The sequence below is a fragment of the Lutra lutra genome, chromosome 1, assembly GCF_902655055.1.
Source record: "Lutra lutra chromosome 1, mLutLut1.2, whole genome shotgun sequence".
Taxonomy (NCBI): domain Eukaryota; kingdom Metazoa; phylum Chordata; class Mammalia; order Carnivora; family Mustelidae; genus Lutra; species Lutra lutra.
This window is the reverse complement of record NC_062278.1, coordinates 213,821,404-213,840,945: the sequence shown is the minus strand read 5'-3', so window position 1 is coordinate 213,840,945 and position 19,542 is coordinate 213,821,404. Positions and strand designations below refer to the sequence as shown.

Genomic DNA, 19,542 nt, shown 5'->3' with positions numbered 1-19,542 from the left:
GGGAGAATTGAGTAGATATAAGATACTTAGAGAGCTGCCTGCCTTGCAGCACAGCCCATACTGTGGAAATGCTCATTATCGTTGTTGATATTATTCATAGAGGAGGTCCTGCCCTATGGGGGGGGGGTGTCTGGCTGTGTCCTGTCTTCCAGTATGGTGGGGTCTGGATTCCTGGTCTCTGCTGAACTGAGACCTTCTCGCCCTCTCTGTTGAAGATGACAGTGAGCTGGACCACGTCACTCCATCCATGGTTAAAGGTTATCACTCGGTCCTGGAAACGGGAAAGGTCGAGGTGGGGGGGCCATGCCCGCATCCCCTCTGCTGAAGGAGATAAAGGAGGTCACTTGCCTTCTCCATGACGGGTGGGGGGAGCCAGGATGTATAAATGGGGGACCAGGAGGCAGCAGAGACACAGACACCCAGGGAAGTGCCTCGCTGTGCTCCAGAGTCACAGGTGTCCTGTCCAGCATGGCCAAGCCCCCGCTGCTGCTGCTGCTGCTAACTGTGTGGGTGCTGGCTGGGGAGCTGTGGCTGACGTCTGAGGCCCGAGCACCACCCTACGGGGTGAAGCTCTGCGGCAGAGAATTCATCCGGGCAGTCATCTTCACCTGCGGGGGCTCCCGGTGGAGACGGTCGGACATCCTGGCCTCTGAAGCTACAGGTAAGGCTGGGAAGGGAGGGTGTGGGGGGAGAGGGTGGGTGGACAGTGGATAGAACACGGGATGGTCCAAAGCCAGGGACGGGGCAGAAGAGTCCTGTCCTACTACATGCAACTGGGGAAACTTGCCCAGGCCTCAAAGCTGGGCAAAGGTGAGGGGAGCCAGTTAGCAGAGCTGGGATGGGGGAGGCAAGCCATCCACACCCTCTAGTCACCACAGAACTCGCTGCTATTTCTGGAGCACCTGCCGAGTGTGAGCCTGCCTTCAGGAAGAAGGCTGCTGCTGGCACAACTCCTAGGATGGGGGGTGGGGGTGGGAGGTGGGACACCATTTAGAAACCCACATTGAAGTGCTTTCTAGCCTCTGAGGAAGATAGCAGGGGGTACACAAGGCCAGATTTTGCCACCTAGCAGGTGACTCTCCTAACGAGTTGATTACCCTTTCCGAGCCCCTTTTATCTGAAAATAGGAGGCACAGTCTGTAAATCTCCCAGGATAGTTAAGTGACGACACTGAGTCCAAAGCAGATTCGTACACTGTCTAAACCGGGTGGGGGTCTCAGTCAGGGCTCAAGTGGGGGGCATGGGGCCTTGTTTCATAAGGGGCAGGAGCTGGAAGACACACTGCCTGGGTTCAAGTAGCAGCCCTACAACTTCATAGCTGGGTTTTCTTGTGCAAGATAGTCCACCAGACGGTGCCTCGGGGTTCTCATCTGGAAATTGGGGATGATAACAGCTGCACCCACCTCATGGGGTTGTCATTGTGAGGAATAAAGGAGTTAATCCACTAAATCCTTTAAAGCAGTGTCTAGCACACAGTAAGTGCTCAATAAATGATCAGTGCTATTTTGAGTGCTTCTGATATGCCAGACACGGTTCGAAGCTTTTCTATGGGTATTAATTATCTCATCTACTCCATATAAAACTCTAGAAGACAGGAGTTACTACTACCCCCACTTTGCAGAGGAAACCGAGAGTCAGAGAAGTAAATTCATTTGCTCAGGATTGTAACTCAGAGAGACTGGATGGGTGCTTAGCTCTGCTCCCAAACACACGTTCTTGTTTGTTTTTTTTTAAGCGCCCCATTTTATTATTTTTTAATTTAGATTTATTTATTGATTTGAGAGAGAGAGAACTAGCCTGAGTGGGGGGGAGGGGCAGACCTGGAGGGAGAGACAGAATCCTCAAGGAGACGCCCCACTTCACCGAGTGAGGCTTGACCCATGACCCTGAGATCATGACCTGAGCCAGAATCAAGAGCTGGATGCTTAACCTATGGGAGTCAACCAGGTGCCCCCCAAAAACACATGTTCTTAACCATCAGTTTCTCAATAAATAAAGCGTAGGAGAAGAGAAATGGCAAGAGAGGAAAGGCAAGCTCGTTGAGGTTGAATAATTTGCCCATCAAACCTGGAACCCAGGCCTGAATAGAATAAAACTTTTGGCTGTGAGCCTGCATCACAAGAATCCAAGTAGCTAGGCCAGCCAGACTGTGTGTTTGACAGAAGCTGAGTCCCAAGCACTAACTCTTTTCATCTTCCCGCTTCCCAGATGCAGACTCGGACACAGACAGTGAGGGGGATGAGGCGGTAGCCTCCAGCGAGTGGTTGGCCCGGACCAAGAACCCCCTGGCTTTCTATGGGAGCGAACCCGGCTGGCAGGGGGCTCCGGGGGCTCTGCGCGGCGGCCGCGATGTCGTGGCAGGTCTCTCCAGCAGCTGCTGCAAGTGGGGGTGCAGTAAGAGCGACATCAGCAGCCTCTGCTAGACCAGGGGCAGCTGAGCACCCACCTCGGGCCTCTCATGCATTCATTCATCAGCAAGTCAGGTCAGGTGCTTGCACTTGGACACAGTCACCCCTAAATGACCCTGACCTTTGGCCAGCCTATCCTGACCCTGAGCAAACTGCACCTACCTGGCCAAATGGGAATCTCTGACCCTGACCCCTGACCTCTCCCCAGGCCATATCACCTCTTTGCCTGGCCTGCACTGTTCTCTGCTGCTGTGGTGCCCCGACTCTACCCCAACCCATCTACCCCCATCCAGACCTTTGTCTACACTGATTCTCTTGCCCCAACTGTGGCCACTGTCTCCTGACCAGAGCAAATTATGCTCCTGCTCCATCCCAGCTTTTGCCCACTCCTTCCTCCCTGCCTTCCTCCCCTCCCCCTCCACCTCCTGGGGTTCTCAGGCTGGAGACCCTAGAACTGGTGGTGGGAGCCCTGGGTTCCTTCACATCCTGGGGTGGGAGTCTGGGTGGGAGGACGGATCAGAACCTTCTTCAACGCCCAAAATAAAAGTTCCAAAGGACTTTGCGGCGGCGTGCGTGTGTGTGTCGTGGGGAGGGAGGATGCCGCGCTCGTCTCAGCAGTGCTCGGCGGCGCCCTGCAGCAAGCCACCGGCCGTCCCCCCTCCCCTTCCGCGGCGGCAGCCGGCGCGGCGGGGGACTTTCCGCCTCCGAGGGAAGGGGCGGGGTCCGGGAGAGCAAGGTGCGGAGGCGGCTGGGAGCTGAGGGACGCTTCCCTTCGCCGCTGGCTGTTGGGGCGGGAGAGCCAGGCGGGCGGCGCGGCAGCGCTGGGCCGGGCAGGGCCGGGCAGGACTCGGGGGCGCGGTGGGGCGCCATGCGGGGGCCCCGGGCCCCCCTCTTCGGGCCGCGGCCGAAGCTGGTGCTGCTGCCCCTGCTGTTGCTGCTGGGCCACCGGACTCGGTCTCGGGGTGAGTTGTGGAGCGAGCTCGTGTCAGGAGCCCTGCCGCCGCGATCGCCGCGAGAGCGCCGAGCCTCCGCGTGCACCGCAAGTTTGCGGAACGAACCCCGGAGGGGCAGATGCCCCTCTGCACCTCCCCGGGCAGGGACCGGGCGGAGAGACGAGTTGGCGAACGGGGTCGAGGGTGGGGGGTCGGCAGCGAGGTGGGAGCCCGAGGCCGAGGGGTGGGGTGGAGGCTCTAGGGGTGGTAACAGGATGTGGCTGGCAGAGGGAGGGGAGGAGTTATGCCCAAAGACTGGGGAGGGGTATCCATCGCCCCCTTCCTGCTGCTCTCACCGGGAAGGGAGCCCCGGATCGCCCTCCACAATTGGCAGAAGTCGGGGGAAATTCAGGTTCTGGGATGTGCAGGATGGGGGAATTGAGCCCATTCCCTCGGACACCCTGCGCTCCCCCACCCCCACCTCCCTCTCCAGACAGTCCTGGGCCACTGCAGTGCTATGGAGTTGGACCCTTGGGCGATCTGAACTGCTCGTGGGAAGCTCTTGGGGACCTGGGAGCACCCTCCACGCTGCACCTCCAGAGCCAGAAATAGTGAGTACCACCGTCTGACGTGGGGAAACTGACGCTTTCGAGGGTGGCCGCTCAGGTTCTAGCATACTCGGGTTGAGAGGACCCCAATAGTTCTGCTCCTCAGCCCTCCCCCTCTCAAGCCCTTGATTCCAGGTTTCAGCATTTCCTTGTTGTGTGACCCTAGACCAGTCACTGACACCCCCCCCCAAGCCTCTCCTCCTCCTCTGTCAAAAGATGATGATAAAGAAACCTGCCTCCCAGCGTTAGTTCTGAGGGTTCAATGAATTAGGCATCGGCAAAGAGAAATTACTTAATAATTAGAAGGTGTTTTTTATTGCTGTGTGACCTTAGGCAAGCAAGTAACCTAACTTCTCTGAGGGTATAAAAAGGTAATTTGGTCTGGTGCTAGGGATGCAGCAATGAAAGAGGCAGTCAGAAAGCCTGTCCCTCGTGGAGTCAAGGGGAGACCTAGGTTCCCTCATGATGAAGCACACCTGCAAACTGGAATTCATTTCAAATGTGGCTACTTGAGGGAGGAGTAAAAGGGGCATTGAAAGGTGGGAACCACAGTGGGGTGGGTGGGTTGGTTTTTATTTATTTATTTATTTATTTATTTATTTATTTATTTGAGGGAGAGAAATAGAGAGTGAGCAAGCACACAGAGGGAGAGAGAGAAGCAGGCTCCCCACTGAGCAGGGAGCCGCATGCAGGGCTCAATCCCAGGACCCTGGGATCATGACCTGAGCCAAAGGCAGATACTTGACCAACTGAGCCAGCCAGGTGCCTGGTTTTTGTTTTTTGTTTTTGGGGAGTTTTTAAAAGAGATTTTATCTCTATATTTGTCAGAGAGAGAGCACACAAGCAGGGGGAGCTGCAGGCAGAGAGAGAAGCAGGGGCCCAATGCAGGACCCTGGGATCATGACCCAACCCTAATGCAGATGCTCAACAGACTAAGCCAACCAGGTGCCCCTTGTTTGTTTGTTTTTAATGATGGTAAAATACTCATAAAATTTACCATCTTTTTTTCTCAACCATTTTTAGTGTACAGTTCAGTGGCATCAAATACATTCACATTGTTGTGCAATCATCACCGCCATTCCATTCCAGAGGAGCCTAGTTTTAAATGGTGTAAGATGGAGGAGTTGGAGAAGGCCTCCTCCTTTTTTAATGAGATAAATCCACATCACATAAAGCTAACCCATTTTTAAATGAACAGTTCAGGGGGCGCCTGGGTGGCTCAGTTGGTTAAGTGTCTGCCTTCTGCTCAGGTCATGATCCTGGCATCCTGGGCTCAAGCTCCATGTCGGGCTCCCTGCTCAGCTGGGAGTGTGCTTCTACCTCTCCCTCTACCCCTCCCCCTGCTCCTACTCTCTTCCTCTCTCTCTCTGTCAGATAAATAAATAAAATCTTAAAAAACCCAAACAAACAATGAACAATTCAGTGGCATTTGGTATATTCACAGTGTTGTGTAACAACCTCCTCTGTCTAGTTCCAGAACATTCTCATCACCCCAAAAGGAAGTTCCATCCCCATTAGCAGCCACTCCTCATTCTCCTCCCTCTGCCCCCTACCAGCCCCTGACAAGCACCACCCTGCTTTCTGTCTCTATGGATTTGCCTGTTCTGAACATTTCCTATAAATGGAATTATAAGAAATGTGGCCTTTCGTGTGTGGCTTCTTCCACTTAGTATGTTTTTGAGGTCCATCCACGTAGTAGCAGGAATCAGAACACCCTTCCTTTTTTATGGCTAAGTGATACGCCACTGTATGAATCTATCATGTGTCGGGTATCCACTCATCTGTTGGTGGATATTTGGTTTGCTTTCATCTTTTGGCAATTGTGACTCGCACTGTTATGAACATGCATGGCCAAGTTCTTGAGTTCCTGTTTTTCGATTCTTTGGGGTCTGTGCCTAGGAGTGAAATTGCTGGGTCCTATAGCAATTCTGTGTTTAACTTTTTGAGGAACTGCCCAACTGTTTCCTGCGGCAGCTGTGACATTTTCCATTCCCTCCAGTAGTGTACCACAGCTACAGTTTCTCCACATCTTCACCAGCACCTGCGTTTTTGTTGTTACTGCTGTTTTATGAAGGCCTGTTCTGAACTTTTGAAATCTAATCCGTCAGGATATCCTAAACACCGCTCGCTGTCACCCGCATCTGGTCTGTCAGCATGCCTTGCCAGCTCCACCTTCTACATTATCCAGAATCTGACGCGCTCTCCTTCCTGGGCACCCACCCTGGTCCAGCCCCCATCCACCATGGCTAACCTGGGCCATGCGGTCAGTCACCTTCTTTCCTGGGGCCTCTGGCCTGCACCTTCCAGCCCACAGTCTGTTCTTCGCCACAGCCGCCAGGGGGCGCCTGTGAACATCCGCGTCAGGGCACATCTCTGCTTTGCTTCCGGCCCTCCAGGGGTCCCACCTCACTGGGGTAGAAACCCAAGTCTTTCCTGTGGCCTGCTAGGCCTTGCACAGTCTGCCTTTCGCCTCGCTGCCCTCTTCTCCTCCCACTCTCCCCCTCACTCATTCCAATCCTGCCGTGCCGTTCCTCAAGCACAGCCGTGAGTGTACCCTCAAGGCCTTTGCACCTGCAGAGGCTGCTTTTTCCTGAAATGCTTTCCCCCAGGTACTGCATGGCTCTGCCCTCATGACCTTCAGGCCTTTGTTCAAAAGTCTCATCTGAGAGATCTCTGACCTGAAACAGCACTGTCATTCCTCACCGCCCTGATGATTGCTCTTTATCATCCATTATATACGTTAGGGATTCTGCCTCCCACACAGGAAGAGCAGCTCCAGAGAGTGGGTCCTCACCCGCCTTGGTCGTAGCCCTGTCCCCAGCTTCTACAAGAGGGTCTGTCAGTATGTATCTGCTGACTGGATAGTTGCGTAAGGGCAAATGGCGTACTTATAAGCAGGTGTCAATGAACACAATAAGCAATGCTCGCATGACATGTACTGGGCAGCCAGTGCGGTTTTAAACACATTCCGTTTATTGTCTCATCGATTGCCCTGGCTCTCCAGCCCTTCAGCAGTTACTGCTATCACCCTCGTTTTGTAGATGAGGACACAGGCACAGAGAAGTCAAGTCAGTTGTTCAAGGTCACACAGCTCTGAAGTGGCAGAGCTGGGATTTGAACCCAGGGAGAGGAGTTATCATTATGGCTCTGGCCCCACACGGATATACACCACACCCCCTCATCCCCACATCTCTCCTCACAGCCATTCCAAAAGAACGTGGACTGTGCCAGTGCCCGCCGGGCAGAGCTGGGTGACCATCCCGAGGGAACAGCTTACCATGTCTGATGAACTGCTTGTCTGGGGTACCAAGGCAGGCCAGCCTCTCTGGCCCCCAGTCTTCGTGAATCTGGAAACCCGAAGTAATCGGTGGGATGGGAAGGGTGTGCTCTATGTGGGGTGGGTGGTCCCTGAGGTCCTGGCTTAATGCACCTGGCCTCCCCTTCCTCAGTGAAGCCAGATGCCCCCAGGCTGTACCCTGACGTGGACTTTTCAGAGGATGAGCCCCTGGAGGCCACTGTCCATTGGGCCCCACCTGTGTGGCCACCCCATAATGTCATGGCCTGCCAGTTCTACTATCGAAGATGCCAGGGGACGGCCTGGACCCCGGTGAGTGTCAGGGGCCCCCCTTTTCCTCACTGTCTTCCAGGCAGGGCCCATGGCATTATCCCCAAATCAGAAACCCAGCCCAGGACCTGTTCCTTACTTGCCTTTCTGATCTGTCCACATCTCACACAAAAGGCCTGTACGTGCATCTTGTTCAGCTAAAAAATCACCCCCCACCATCAAATAATCTAAAATTCCATGCAGTCCCGATCCCAAATTCCACTTGGAATTTTTAAGAAACTCAGTAAACGTCCTCAAACATTGTTGTGAATGAATAGAAGTTCTCCAATAGCTTACATTAACCTTTAAATTATGGAACCCTTCCAAGAACTCTTTGAAGTGGGTGCATTTTATACCTACCCATTTTACAGCGAAGGAGCAAGGTTTAGTTTAAACACCCCAAAATAATGAATAAAGGCAGCTGACATTTCTGAGCACCTGGTATACATCAGGTCCCAAGCTAATTGCATGGATTATCTTGATGAGTCCCTCCCCACCTCCCTTTATAGTAGATGCTTTTATTTATTTATTTGTTTGTTAATTTTTGTTTATTTTAAGTAAGCTCTGCCTCACACATGGGCCTCAAACTCAGGACGCCAAGATCAAGAGTCGCATACTCCACTGACAGAGCCCACCAGGCGCCCCTATAGTAGATGCTTGTAAGATTTTTATTTCATAGCTGGGGGAGCCAACCTCAGAGAAGTTAAGCACCTTAGCAAGCTCACACAGCAAGAAAAATGGGAGAGAACTTTAGAGCAAGGAGACCCCAGAAGGAGTTGGGGGACCAGCCCATGTACTTTGTACAACCCAGAAGTTACCAGGATCATTTCCTCTCATATCTCATTGGCCAGAGCACAGTCACCTGGTCTCACCTGATTGTAAGGGAGGCTGGGAAATGGAGTCCTTACTCTTGACAGCCGCATTTCCAGCTGATATTCCGAGCTTCCATTTCCAAAGGAAAAAGGGGAGAATGGATATTAGGGATAACCAATAGTCTTAGCCGCCTCCTACAAAACTTTGCCATGTAGAAGACAGTTGTCACTGTGATTATTCATGCAATTCAGAGAAATGCTGAGATATAAGCTGCCCGATTATGACTCTCAGCTCCAGCATTCATCTGCTTTGTGACCTTGGGCAAGTCACTTCCCCTCTCTGGGCCTCAGTTTTCCTCAACTGTAAAATGGGGATAATGATAAAATTTACTACCTACTCCTATACATGACCCATAGGGTGGCTAGTTCATCTCTTCTTCTTGCCTGGGATTGTCCCAATTTCAAATACAAAAGCCCTGTGTCCTGAGAACCCCAGGGTTTGGGACAAAGCAGACTAGTTGGAGTCTGCTGACATATCGGGTCAAGTACTCTCAACTCAGTCCTCGGCTTCATTGCTCTTTCCTCTCATCCCCCAGCTGGAGCCGGAATTGAAGTCCATTCCCCTGGCACCTGTTGAAATTCAGGACCTGGAGCTGGCCACTGGCTATGAGGTGCGGGGCCACTGCCGAATGGAGAAAGAAGAGAATCTTTGGAGCGAGTGGAGCCCCATTTTGTCCTTCCAGACACTGCCCTCTGGTGAGGGTCTCCAGGCTTGCCCCTATAACCTCGTCTCCCCTCCTGGCAGTATGTACCACTAGGCCACTCTCATTTGTACCCCCTTCCCTCATCCTTGACAGCTCCAAAAGATGTATGGATATCTGGGAACCTCTGTGGGACACCAGGCACACAGGAACCCCTGATTCTGTGGAAGGTGAGCTATGGAGAGCGGTTCCATTCTTTCTGCACACGTCAAGAAGCCCCAGATAACACCAGTGTAAACAAGACTGCGGTTCCAGTGCCGCCTTCTTGAGATTGCTCCAAGGCTCCAAGGAGGGGATGCTCAGAGAGGCCCTGGCATAGTGCTGGGCACAGAGCTAGCCTCCACCCATGTCAGGTACTTCTGGGAGATCTGAGCTGAGACATGAAGGTGTGTACAGATGTTCCAAGCAGGGGGCAACAGCAGGTGCAGAGGTTTGAAAGCAAGACTAGGCTCAGCTCCATAAAATACAGCACAGTGTGCCAGGGCTTGAATGCTAGTGTCAGAATGACATTAGGAGATGATAGACAATGATGCAGCCGTCCTCATTGATCCAAATCCGTTGAGCATCTGCTATGTTCCAGGCATTACTAGGCCCTGGCTTATGGTAAATATGGCAAGGAACAAAACAACAGAGCCCATACCCTCTTGGGCCTCACAATCTAATATTAATTTTAACCACATGTAACACAGACGTCTAACTATGTGCCAGGTTCTAGCCTCCTTGCTCGTTTATATTAACTAACTTTACAGATAAGAAAAATGAGACACACTGGGGTGCCTGAGTGGCTCAGTGGGTTAAGCCTCTGCCTTCGGCTCAGGTCATGATCTCGGGGTCCTGGGATCGAGCCCCACATTGGGTTCCCTCCACATTGGGTTCCCTGCTCAGCGGGGAACCTGCTTCCCCGTCTCTCTCTGTCTGCTGCTCTGCCTACTTGTGATCTCTCTCTTTCTGTCAAATAAATAAAATCTTAAAAAAAAAAAAGAGAGAGAGAATTGGGAGGGAGACAAACCATAAGTGACTCTTAATCTCACAAAACAAACTGAGGGTTGATGGGGGGAGGGGGTTGGGAGGGGGGGTGGGGTTATGGATATTGGGGAGGGTATGTGCTATGGTGAGTGCTGTGAAGTGTGTAAACCTGGCGATTCGCAGACCTGTACCCCTGGGGATAAAAATATATGTTTATAAAAAAAAAAAAAGAGAGAGAGACACACACACACACAGAGAGGTTGCTTCAGACCACACAACTGGTTAGTGGCAGAGCTGAGACTCACACCAATTCACAGCCTCAGTGTCTATGTCATAACACATACTTTGTTAACACCCCTTCACTATGCTGAAATGAAATACATAGATTACCCATTTTTCTCGTGCCTTAATGAATATATAATAAAGTGTTCTAATTGTAATATTCTGTGGAAGAGAAAGGGAAAATAAAGTAACTGCATATGGCCATTATGCAGCTCAGCAATGTGAGAGGAACACTAAATCTGTATGTACCTAATAATATGGCTTTAAAATACATATAGCAAAAATTGACAGAACTACAAGGAGAAATACATGAATCCACAACCGTTGTGGGAAATTTTAATATACCCCATCAGTGATTTCATAATAGATGGAAAACAAGTGAAGATCTAGACTATATGAACAGGTGATTAACAAACAACCTAATGGACTTACATAGGAAATGTCAGAATATGCCTTTCTTCCATATATAATTGGGATATTTACCAAAGTTGACCACATGCCAGGTCATAGATCCAGGTTCCAGGGATTTCAAAGGCGTGAGGTGATGCAGGGCACATTAAAGAATTTTCTAATTAGAACACAGATTGTGGCGTGCCTGGGTGGCTCAGTCGTTAAGCGTCTGCCTTTGGCTCAGGTCATGGTCCCAGGGTCCTGGGATCGAGCCCCACATCAGGCTCTCTGCTTGGCGGGAATCCTGCTTCTCCTTCTTCCGCTCCCCCTGCTTGTGTTCCCTCTCTCACTGTGTCTCTGTCGAATAAATAGAATCTAAAAAAAAAAAAAAAAAAAAAACAGAGATTGTGCTGCGAATTGATCATAAAAACTGCCTAGAAAGTCCCCATGTATTCTGAATATTTATTTTTTTTTAAAGATCATATATATATTTTTTTTAATTTTTTATTTTTTTTCAGCATAACAATATTCATTATTTTTGCACCACACCCAGTGCTCCATGCAATCCGTGCCCTCTACAATACCCACCACCTGGTGCCCCCAACCTCCCACCCCCCACCCCTTCAAAATTCTCAGATCGTTTTTCAGAGTCCATAGTCTCTCATGGTTCACCTCCCCTTCCAATTTCCCTCAACTCCCTTCTCCTCTCCATCTCCCCTTGTCCTCCATGCTATTTGTTATGCTCCACAAATAAGTGAAACCATATGATAATTGACTCTCTAAAGATCATATTTTTTAAAAGATTTATTTATTTATTTATTTGACAGACAGAGATCACAAGTAGGCAGAGAGGCAGGCAGAGAGAGAGGGAAGCAGGCTCCCCGTCGGGCAGGGCTCGATCCCAGGACCCTGAGATCATGACCTGAGCCGAAGGCAGAGGCTTAACCCACTGAACCACCCAGGCGCCCCTAAAAGATCATATTTATTGAGACAGGAGATCTTTTTTTTTAAAGATTTTATTTTATTTTATTTTTTTATTTGACAGACAGAGATCACAAGTAGGCAGAGAGGCAGGCAGAGAGAGAGGAAGGGAAGCAGGCTCCCTGCTGAGCAGAGACCCTGGCGCTCTATCCCAGGACCCTGATGCAGGGCTCGATCCCAGGACCCTGGCCTCATGACCTGAGCCGAAGGCAGAGGCTTTAACCCACTGAGCCACCCAGGTGCCCCATTCTGAATATTTAAAAATTCAGTGAGCATTAAAACCAGGGCCCCCCCGCCCACAGCAAAGATTTTGTCTTAGTACATCAAAAGGAGTTTGGTTCTAGGACCAGTTAACATTATTAGACAAGATAATCATCTACAAAAGTTTTTCCTCTATACAACAGTGGGAATTTTGAAATCCCAAAGAATTGCACAGGACACAGACTAGGATGAGGTGAGCAAGGCAGGCTCATATAAGGGCAGGGTCAGATCCTGTCCGTACTTCAGATCTTGAAATTTAGTTTGTTGTGGGTTCTTTGCCCTTGATTTTGATTGATTAAAATATAATTTTTCTTGATTACTGGGTTTTTGGCAACCTCCCCTTTAACTTTTGCATCCAAGGGAAGCTCCTTACTCACTTCCCCCTAATGTGGGTCCTGGAACTGTATTCTAATGTCACCTTTGCCACTGAGCCCCCCAAGACTTAGTTTCTTCATCTATAAAGTGGAACCAACAGAAATATTCCACTGACTGGTTTGTGAGGTGGCCCTCACTGAGATACACAGGATGTGGATCTGGTAGATGGGAGATCCTAACCCCTTCTTCCTCTCATCCCCCAGGACCCGGGGCACTGCGTGCAGATGAGCTATAAAGTTTGGTTCCAGGCCAAAGGCCAGGAGCTGATCCAGAAGACGGCTCCCTGCTGCAGCTCCTTCGTCCCTGCCCTGGCCGAGTGGGTTGGGGTGTCTGCCATCAATGCCACGAGCTGGGAGCCTCTTACCAACCTTTCTTTGGCCTGCCTGGGTAAGAGGCTGTGAATTTCCTCCGAGTGGTGCCCTGGAGAGGGATGCGGGGACTTCCCGAGAGAACAGCCGAGACTTCTCCAACCCCGATCTAGGTCCAGATCTCGCCCCCCGAGGCGTGGTGGTCAGCAGCATTGCCGGCAGCACAGGGCTGCTGGTGACTTGGCAGCGGGGGTCTGGGGAGTTGCAGGAGCACGTGGTGGACTGGGCTCAAGACGGGGATCCTCTGGAGGACCTCAGCTGGATCCGGCTTCCCCCTGAGAACCTCAGTGCTCTGTTGCCAGGTGAGGTCATGGGACACCTAGATTCCCATCCCAGCTCCTGTCCAGCAGACTGATGCGTGGACCTACAGGAGGGAGTGTTGTGGTTAAAATATCATTAATTCCTGCAAGCAGTGTTCACTGACCATTCACTGTGTGCCTGGCCATGTTCTAGACACCTGTGTGCAGTGACAGCAGCTGCTGCCTCTTGGCACTTATCAGCAGCATTAAATTATTCAAACTTCCTTATAAAGTAAGTTTCTGTTATTATCCTGCTCAAGGTAGAGATGAAGAAAAAAGCCCAGGGAAGTGAAGCAACTGACCCGAGGCTACACAGCAAATAGATGGTAGAACCAGGATTTGAACCACATACTCAGGCCCCTCAAGCCAGGCCCTGAACCATCACACCACTTACTCTCGCAGCAACATTCCCATCCTCATGGAGCTGACTTTCTTGTGGAGTGAGCAGCCCAGTGAAATGAACAATAACGAAACAAGTACATCCATAATGTATTTGGGGGGAAAAAGAATAAAACAGGGCAAAGGGAAAGAGGGAGAATTGCTATTTTAGAAAGAAAGGTTTTTAGAAAAGGCCTTCCTGGAAAAGCAGCATTTGAACCAAGACCTGAAGGAGGCGAGAGGGGGAGCTATGAGGAAGTCTGAGGGAAAAGCAAGAGGGAACAGGCAGTGCAAAGGCCCAGAGACAGGAGTGTGCCTGATGTATTAGAACAGCGAGGAGGCCTGCATGGCTGGAGTGGAATGAGTGAGGGGGAAAGCGGGAGGAGATGAGGGCAGGGAGGTGACAAGCAAATTGTGCAAGGCCTGGTGGGCCACAGGAGGGACTTGGGCTTTTGCTCTGTGTGAGGTAGGAACCATGGAGAGTTCTGAGCAGAGGAGGGATATGCCCTGACTCTGTTGCTTACAGGTGATCTCTGCCTGCTCCCAGGGGGAATGGACCAGGGAAGGGGTGAGGGCCATACCAGGTAGGAACTGAGGAAGGGAAAGATGCAGGCAGGTTCTGATTGGAGGTCCTGGGGCAGAATTTGGGGGATCCGTTTGGATACCTTGTGTTGGAGATGTTCATCCAAATGGAGGTGTCCATGGGGCTGTTGGCTACTCGGGCATTGGGGAGTCCATCCTTGGTGTAAAGGACTTGGGAGAGCATGAAAAGGTATTGGGTGAAACATTTAGGAAGGAGGAGCCCTGATTCTGGAAATTTCCCATTTGGGGAAGGCCAGGCAGCAGCAGTAGTTTTGTGAAGGGACCTCAGCACCCTCACCCACCATGATGGATGGTATGCAGGCCCCACCCATAGCCTGGTGTTTGAGCATCTCCCAGCCTCTGGCACCCGTCTTTCCTAGCTTGAAGACTTTCTCTGGTCACTGAAGTATTTTGCCCATCTGAGAAGCAGTCTGGAAGTGCTGGTGAATTAAGTCGCCCCAGATGCAGCCCTTCACCAATTACCAAGCTTCCTCCCTCCTTGGTTCGCCTCACTTTCCGGCATCTGCTCTCTGCTTCCCCCCAGAGGTCGCCAGCGGGATTGAGCTTCCAATGCCCGCATTGGGAACTTGTTCTCATTTACTGGCGGCCTTTCTTTCCCTATTTCACTTCCCAGATGCCTTGTTGGCGTTCTGTGGGGTTACCACCCAGAACAATTACTGTTACCCAAATATTCATCTCAACGAATTTTTCAGGAGACCCAAATGAAGACGTCTACCGAGTAGAAAATGAGTAGGGGAGGGAGAGCCAACTCTAACTGTCTTTCTCCTCCACCGACCAGGGAATTTTGAAGGAGGGGTCCCCTACCGAATCACAGTGACAGCACTCTCTCCTTGGGGCATGGCCCCTGCCCCCTCAGTCTGGAGGTTCAGAGAGGAACTGGGTAAGTGGTGGAGCTGGAGAATGGGGGAACCCCCTGGAACCCTAGCTGGCCTTAACCCACTGGCTTTCTCCCCAGTGCCCCTAGCTGGGCCGGTGCTTTGGCGACTCCAGGATGCCCCTCCAGGGACCCCCGCCATAGCGTGGGGAGAGGTCCCAAGACATCAACTCCGGGGCCATCTCACGCACTACACTGTGTATGTACAGAGCGGGACCAAGCCTACTGTCTGCATGAATGGTGAGCTTCACTGCCTCCTGCCCCCTGCTCCTAGCCCCGCCCCCAAGACCCAGCCATCAGTCTACCCCGCCCTCATCCCCCGATTGGCCCCTTTGGTTCCCTCTCAGCGCCTGGGAAAATTTGTGATGTCGTCTGTTCCCTAGTGGACAATAACCCTTGTGGCTATCAGTATAATGGACTGTCATTTGACCATTAAAAATGAAGTCTCTGATCTATATTTATTGATATTGAAAGATGCCTGTCATGTTCATTAAGTTAAAAAGATAAAAAGATGACAAAACTCCATGAGATGGTTCCATATGTGTAAAATAAACCTGGCATTGTGCAAAGCAGAGGCACAAATGTGAAAACAAATTGCCCACAATGTCAACAGGATCACAGGATTATGTATGATTTTTATTTCTTTTTCATACCTTTGGGTATAGGCTACATTTTTACTCCAAATGCAAATTCCTTTTTAGAAATATTTTATTCCCCTTTTTTGTTCCTAATTACAAAAGTTATCTGTGTTTATTGCCATAGCTGACACATTAAAGGAATATGTCACTGAGAATATCAGCATTCTTGGGGCACCTGGGTGGCTCAGTCGGTTGCACAACCAACTCTTGATCTCCGCTCAGGTCATGATCTCAGAGTCATGGGATCAAGCCCAATGTTGGGCTCCCCACTTGGGAGGAAGCCTACTTGGGATCCCCCCTGCACCATGCTCTGTCTGTCTGTCTCTCAAATAAATAAATACATAAATCTTAAAAAAAAATACCAGCATTCTCATAATTTTGCTGACACTGATAATGCAGCTTCCAGATTTTTCCATGTATCTATTAACACTGAGATAGAGTTGTGTTCTTTGATTTTTTTTTTTTTAATTTGACGGACAGCGATCACAAGTGGGCAGAGAGGCAGGCAGAGAGAGAGGGGGAAGCAGGCTCCCTGCTGAGTAGAGAGCCCGATGCCAGGCTCAGTGTGGGGCTTGAGGCCAGGAACCTGAGATCATGACCTGAGCCAAAGGCAGAGGCTTTAACACACTGAACCACCCAGGCGCCCTATCTTTGAAGATTTTTAACTTTGTATTATAGAAAATTCTAGCACACACAAAAGTAGGGAGACTAGTATAATAAACCCTGGTGTGCCCACAGATGTCAACAAACTACTTCCTGCCAATCTGCTTTCATTTTATCCCCTGCACTTTTTTTTCTAGAGTCTTCAGTGTCATTTTACCCCTCATTACATCAGTGCTTTGGCATTTGTCTCTGATGAAGCCTATTTTTTAACATAATTACTTTTCCATGATTGCATATTATAAAAGTATGTATGGATCATTAGAATAAAATTTTTGTTTTTCTATTTTTTTAGGATTTTATTTATTTTTTTGAGAGTGTGTGTATGTGTGTATGAGTTGTGGGGAGGAACAGAGGGAGAGAAGCAGACACCCTGCTGCCTGCCTCGGGGCCCTAATCCTAGGATCCTGAGATCATGACCTGAGCCAAAGTCTGATGCTTAACTGACTGAGCCACCCAGCTGCCCCATTTAAAAAATTTTTAGATTAAAATGTTTATACATATCTAGATTATTAAATATATATACATTTATTATTATCATTATCATTTTTTAAGATTTTATTTATTTATTTGACAAAGAGAGATCACAAGTAGGCAGAGAGGCAGGCAGAGGGAGGGAAGCAGGGTCCCTGCTGAGCAGAGAGCCCAATGTGGGCTCGATCCCAGGACCCTGGGATCATGACCTGAGCCAAAGGCAGAGGCTTTAACCCTCTGAGCCACCCAGGTGCCCCTATCATTATCATTTTAGAGAGGGAGAAAGGAGGGAGAGGAAGAAAGAATCTTAAGCAGGTTCCATGCCCAGTGTGGAACCCAATGCAGGGCTCAGTCTGAGGACCCTGAGATAATGACCTGAGCCAAAATCAAAAAGTCAGATGCTTAATCACACCCAGGTGCCCCTGAATTATTATTATTTTAAAAAGATGACAGTGTTAAATACTATAGTTTGGCCTCGGAATCTCTTATGACTGTGATGTTTTGCAACTTTCTTTTTTTCCCCTGCTGATTTAACTTGGACATCTTTCTTTTTGTTGTTGTTTTTTTTTTTTTTTGGACATCTTTCTATGGCAATAGAGCCCAATCAGTGTTCATGTCTCCCATAATCCTACAACAAACCGAAAAGCTACTTCCTCTTTTGGCTTAAAAGCAAAAAAGCACCGTTTAGTAAAAATAAGTAAACAGAGTTCTGCGAGGTACGCTTCTCCCCACCTAGGGAGAATCTCCATTCACTGGGTTAATGTGCATATGGGGAATATGATGCTCATTCTTTCTTTTATTTGTTTGAATATATATCATTTTTGAGGGCTTTCTGTGTGCCAGCCACTGATCTAGGTGCTGGGAATACAGCCCTTGTGGAGTTTACTTTCTAATGGTCGGGGAAGGCCTCACTGAGGAGGTGAAATTTGAGCAAAGACCTGAAGGCGGGAGCAATGTGGATATCTGGGGAGAGTGTTGCAGATAGAGGAAGCACATGCAAAGGCCCTGAGGTAGGACTTGACTGCCTCCCCAACCTCTCTGGGTGTGTCCTTCAGTGAGCAGGAGCACCCGGAACATCACCCTGCCCGACCTTCCCTGGGGTCCTTGTGAGCTGTGGGTGACCGCATCCACCAACGCAGGACAGGGGCCACCAGGTCCCAGCCTCTGGCTTCACCTACCAGGTAGGGGGGAGGGGTGGGACTGCCATAAGAGGGGCCCTGCTCAGTTTTAAGGAGATAGGGGTTTCAGTGAGTGAGCAACCTTTTGACTTGGGGGTGGTTCCTGATGATGCCTCAGGGGTATTCAGATCCTACTAAATACTTTGGAATATCAAGCAGTGTGTCTCTGACCCTTTCACCCATCCCTGACCTTGACCTCTCACCCGTGACTGTTTTTTTCACAAGCCCCACTCCCACCCCGAGATCTCCCCCACCCTTAGCCCCTACCCACTCATAAGCCCCACTCCTTTACCTGCCGCCCTCACCCAAACCCGGCCTCATGTGTGCTCCTTTCCTGATCCCTCTCCCATCCCTGGTATCCAAATGTTCTGCCCCTCTGCCTCAGATAACAGCCTGAAGTGGAAAGTTCTGCCGGGTGTCTTTCTCCTGTGGGGCTTGCTCCTGACCGGCTGTGGTGTGAGCCTGGCTACGTCTAGAAGGTGAGGCTGTCAGACATGTGGGTCTTTGCCCAGGTGGGGAGGACTGTTGGATACTAGCTAAGCTTTGGTGGGGGGCAAGCAGTAAGGGAACGCCTCAGGGTTCTGCGGACATTCCTGGGTGCTGCAAACTGGGCCTGGGTATCAGGTCACTTAGGTTCTCTGCCCTCTTATCTGCTTGCCAGGTGCCTCCACCTTCGGCACAAGGTACTGCCCCGCTGGGTCTGGGAGAAGATTCCTGATCCGGCCAATAGCAATTGTGGCCAGTCCCACGTGGAGGTGAGCGAAAAAGCCTGGCTTGTCTGGGCCATCTGGGAGGTTGGCGAATGAGGGGGTCAGCGGGGAGTGGGTGGGAGCAGGCCGGGGAGAATGGGGACGCAGAGTCCCTGTCTCTTTTCTTCCCAGGAGGTGCCTCAGGCTCAGCCCCCCAGGGACTTGCCCATCCTGAAAGTGGAGGAGATGGAGCCGCTCCCGGTTATGGAGCCCCCCCAGACCTCCACCCAGCTGGGCTCTGGCTATGAGAAACACTTTCTGCCCACCCCCGAGGAGCTGGGCCTTCTGGGCCCACCCCCAGTTCCCAAATTCTGGCCTGAACCCAGCCCAGGCCAGGAGAGGGATGCCCATTTGACAGACGAAGACACTGAGGCTCAGAGAGGCTGAGTCACTTGCCTGAGGACACCCAGCCAGGAAGAACAGGTTGAAGGACCCCTACAGAGGGAGGGCCTGGCCCTCTGGGGAGTATATGGATGGAGGAGGGAGCAAAGGAACGTGTATGAAATCGAGTGGCAGCTGCCTCCCCAGATCTGTCCTGCTGCTGTTAACAGAAACTGCAGCTGGGCATCCCCGCTGCCCCACCTGCAGCCATGTACAGCCCCAGATGGATTCCCGCCGATGGACTGCGGGCAGGAGTGCCACGGGCTGATGCCCAGACGAGGCCCAGAAAGGTCTGGGCTCTTCCACACTTACCCTTGCCCATGAGCTGGAACACCGGCGTGCCCGCCATCCAGCCTTAACTGTACCGGAGAAGGCGGAGCATGAAGAGGAAAGGAACCTCCGTTCCCAAGTGACTGCGTGACTCCAAGCCACCCAGAGAAACACCCTTGTACGTTTTTGTCGCTCCTGTAGCTGGGGCGCTGTGTCCGGCAGCCACGTCTGCTCACACCGACTCTCAGACGACAGTGGGAGTGAAGCCCTTGCTCTCCCACTGGGAGGTG

General features: G+C 50.8%; 2 protein-coding genes across 2 annotated transcripts; both read left to right on the top strand.

Moving 5' to 3' along the window:
* Positions 1–435: 435 nt before the first annotated feature.
* On the top strand, positions 436–2,448 carry RLN3 (relaxin 3). The gene is made up of 2 exons (XM_047700468.1): positions 436–661; positions 2,209–2,448. Exons 1-2 carry the CDS (start codon positions 469–471, stop codon positions 2,421–2,423), a joined length of 408 nt encoding a protein of 135 aa, XP_047556424.1. The 5' UTR covers positions 436–468; the 3' UTR covers positions 2,424–2,448.
* A 699-nt stretch (positions 2,449–3,147) lies between these two features.
* IL27RA (interleukin 27 receptor subunit alpha) lies at positions 3,148–19,091 on the top strand. Its single transcript, XM_047700439.1, has 14 exons — positions 3,148–3,370; positions 3,834–3,951; positions 7,151–7,308; positions 7,398–7,555; positions 8,961–9,120; positions 9,222–9,295; positions 12,584–12,767; positions 12,862–13,050; positions 14,807–14,908; positions 14,984–15,142; positions 17,730–17,855; positions 18,238–18,331; positions 18,514–18,607; positions 18,734–19,091. Exons 1-14 carry the CDS (start codon positions 3,277–3,279, stop codon positions 18,986–18,988), a joined length of 1,965 nt encoding a protein of 654 aa, XP_047556395.1. The 5' UTR covers positions 3,148–3,276; the 3' UTR covers positions 18,989–19,091.
* Positions 19,092–19,542: the final 451 nt, after the last annotated feature.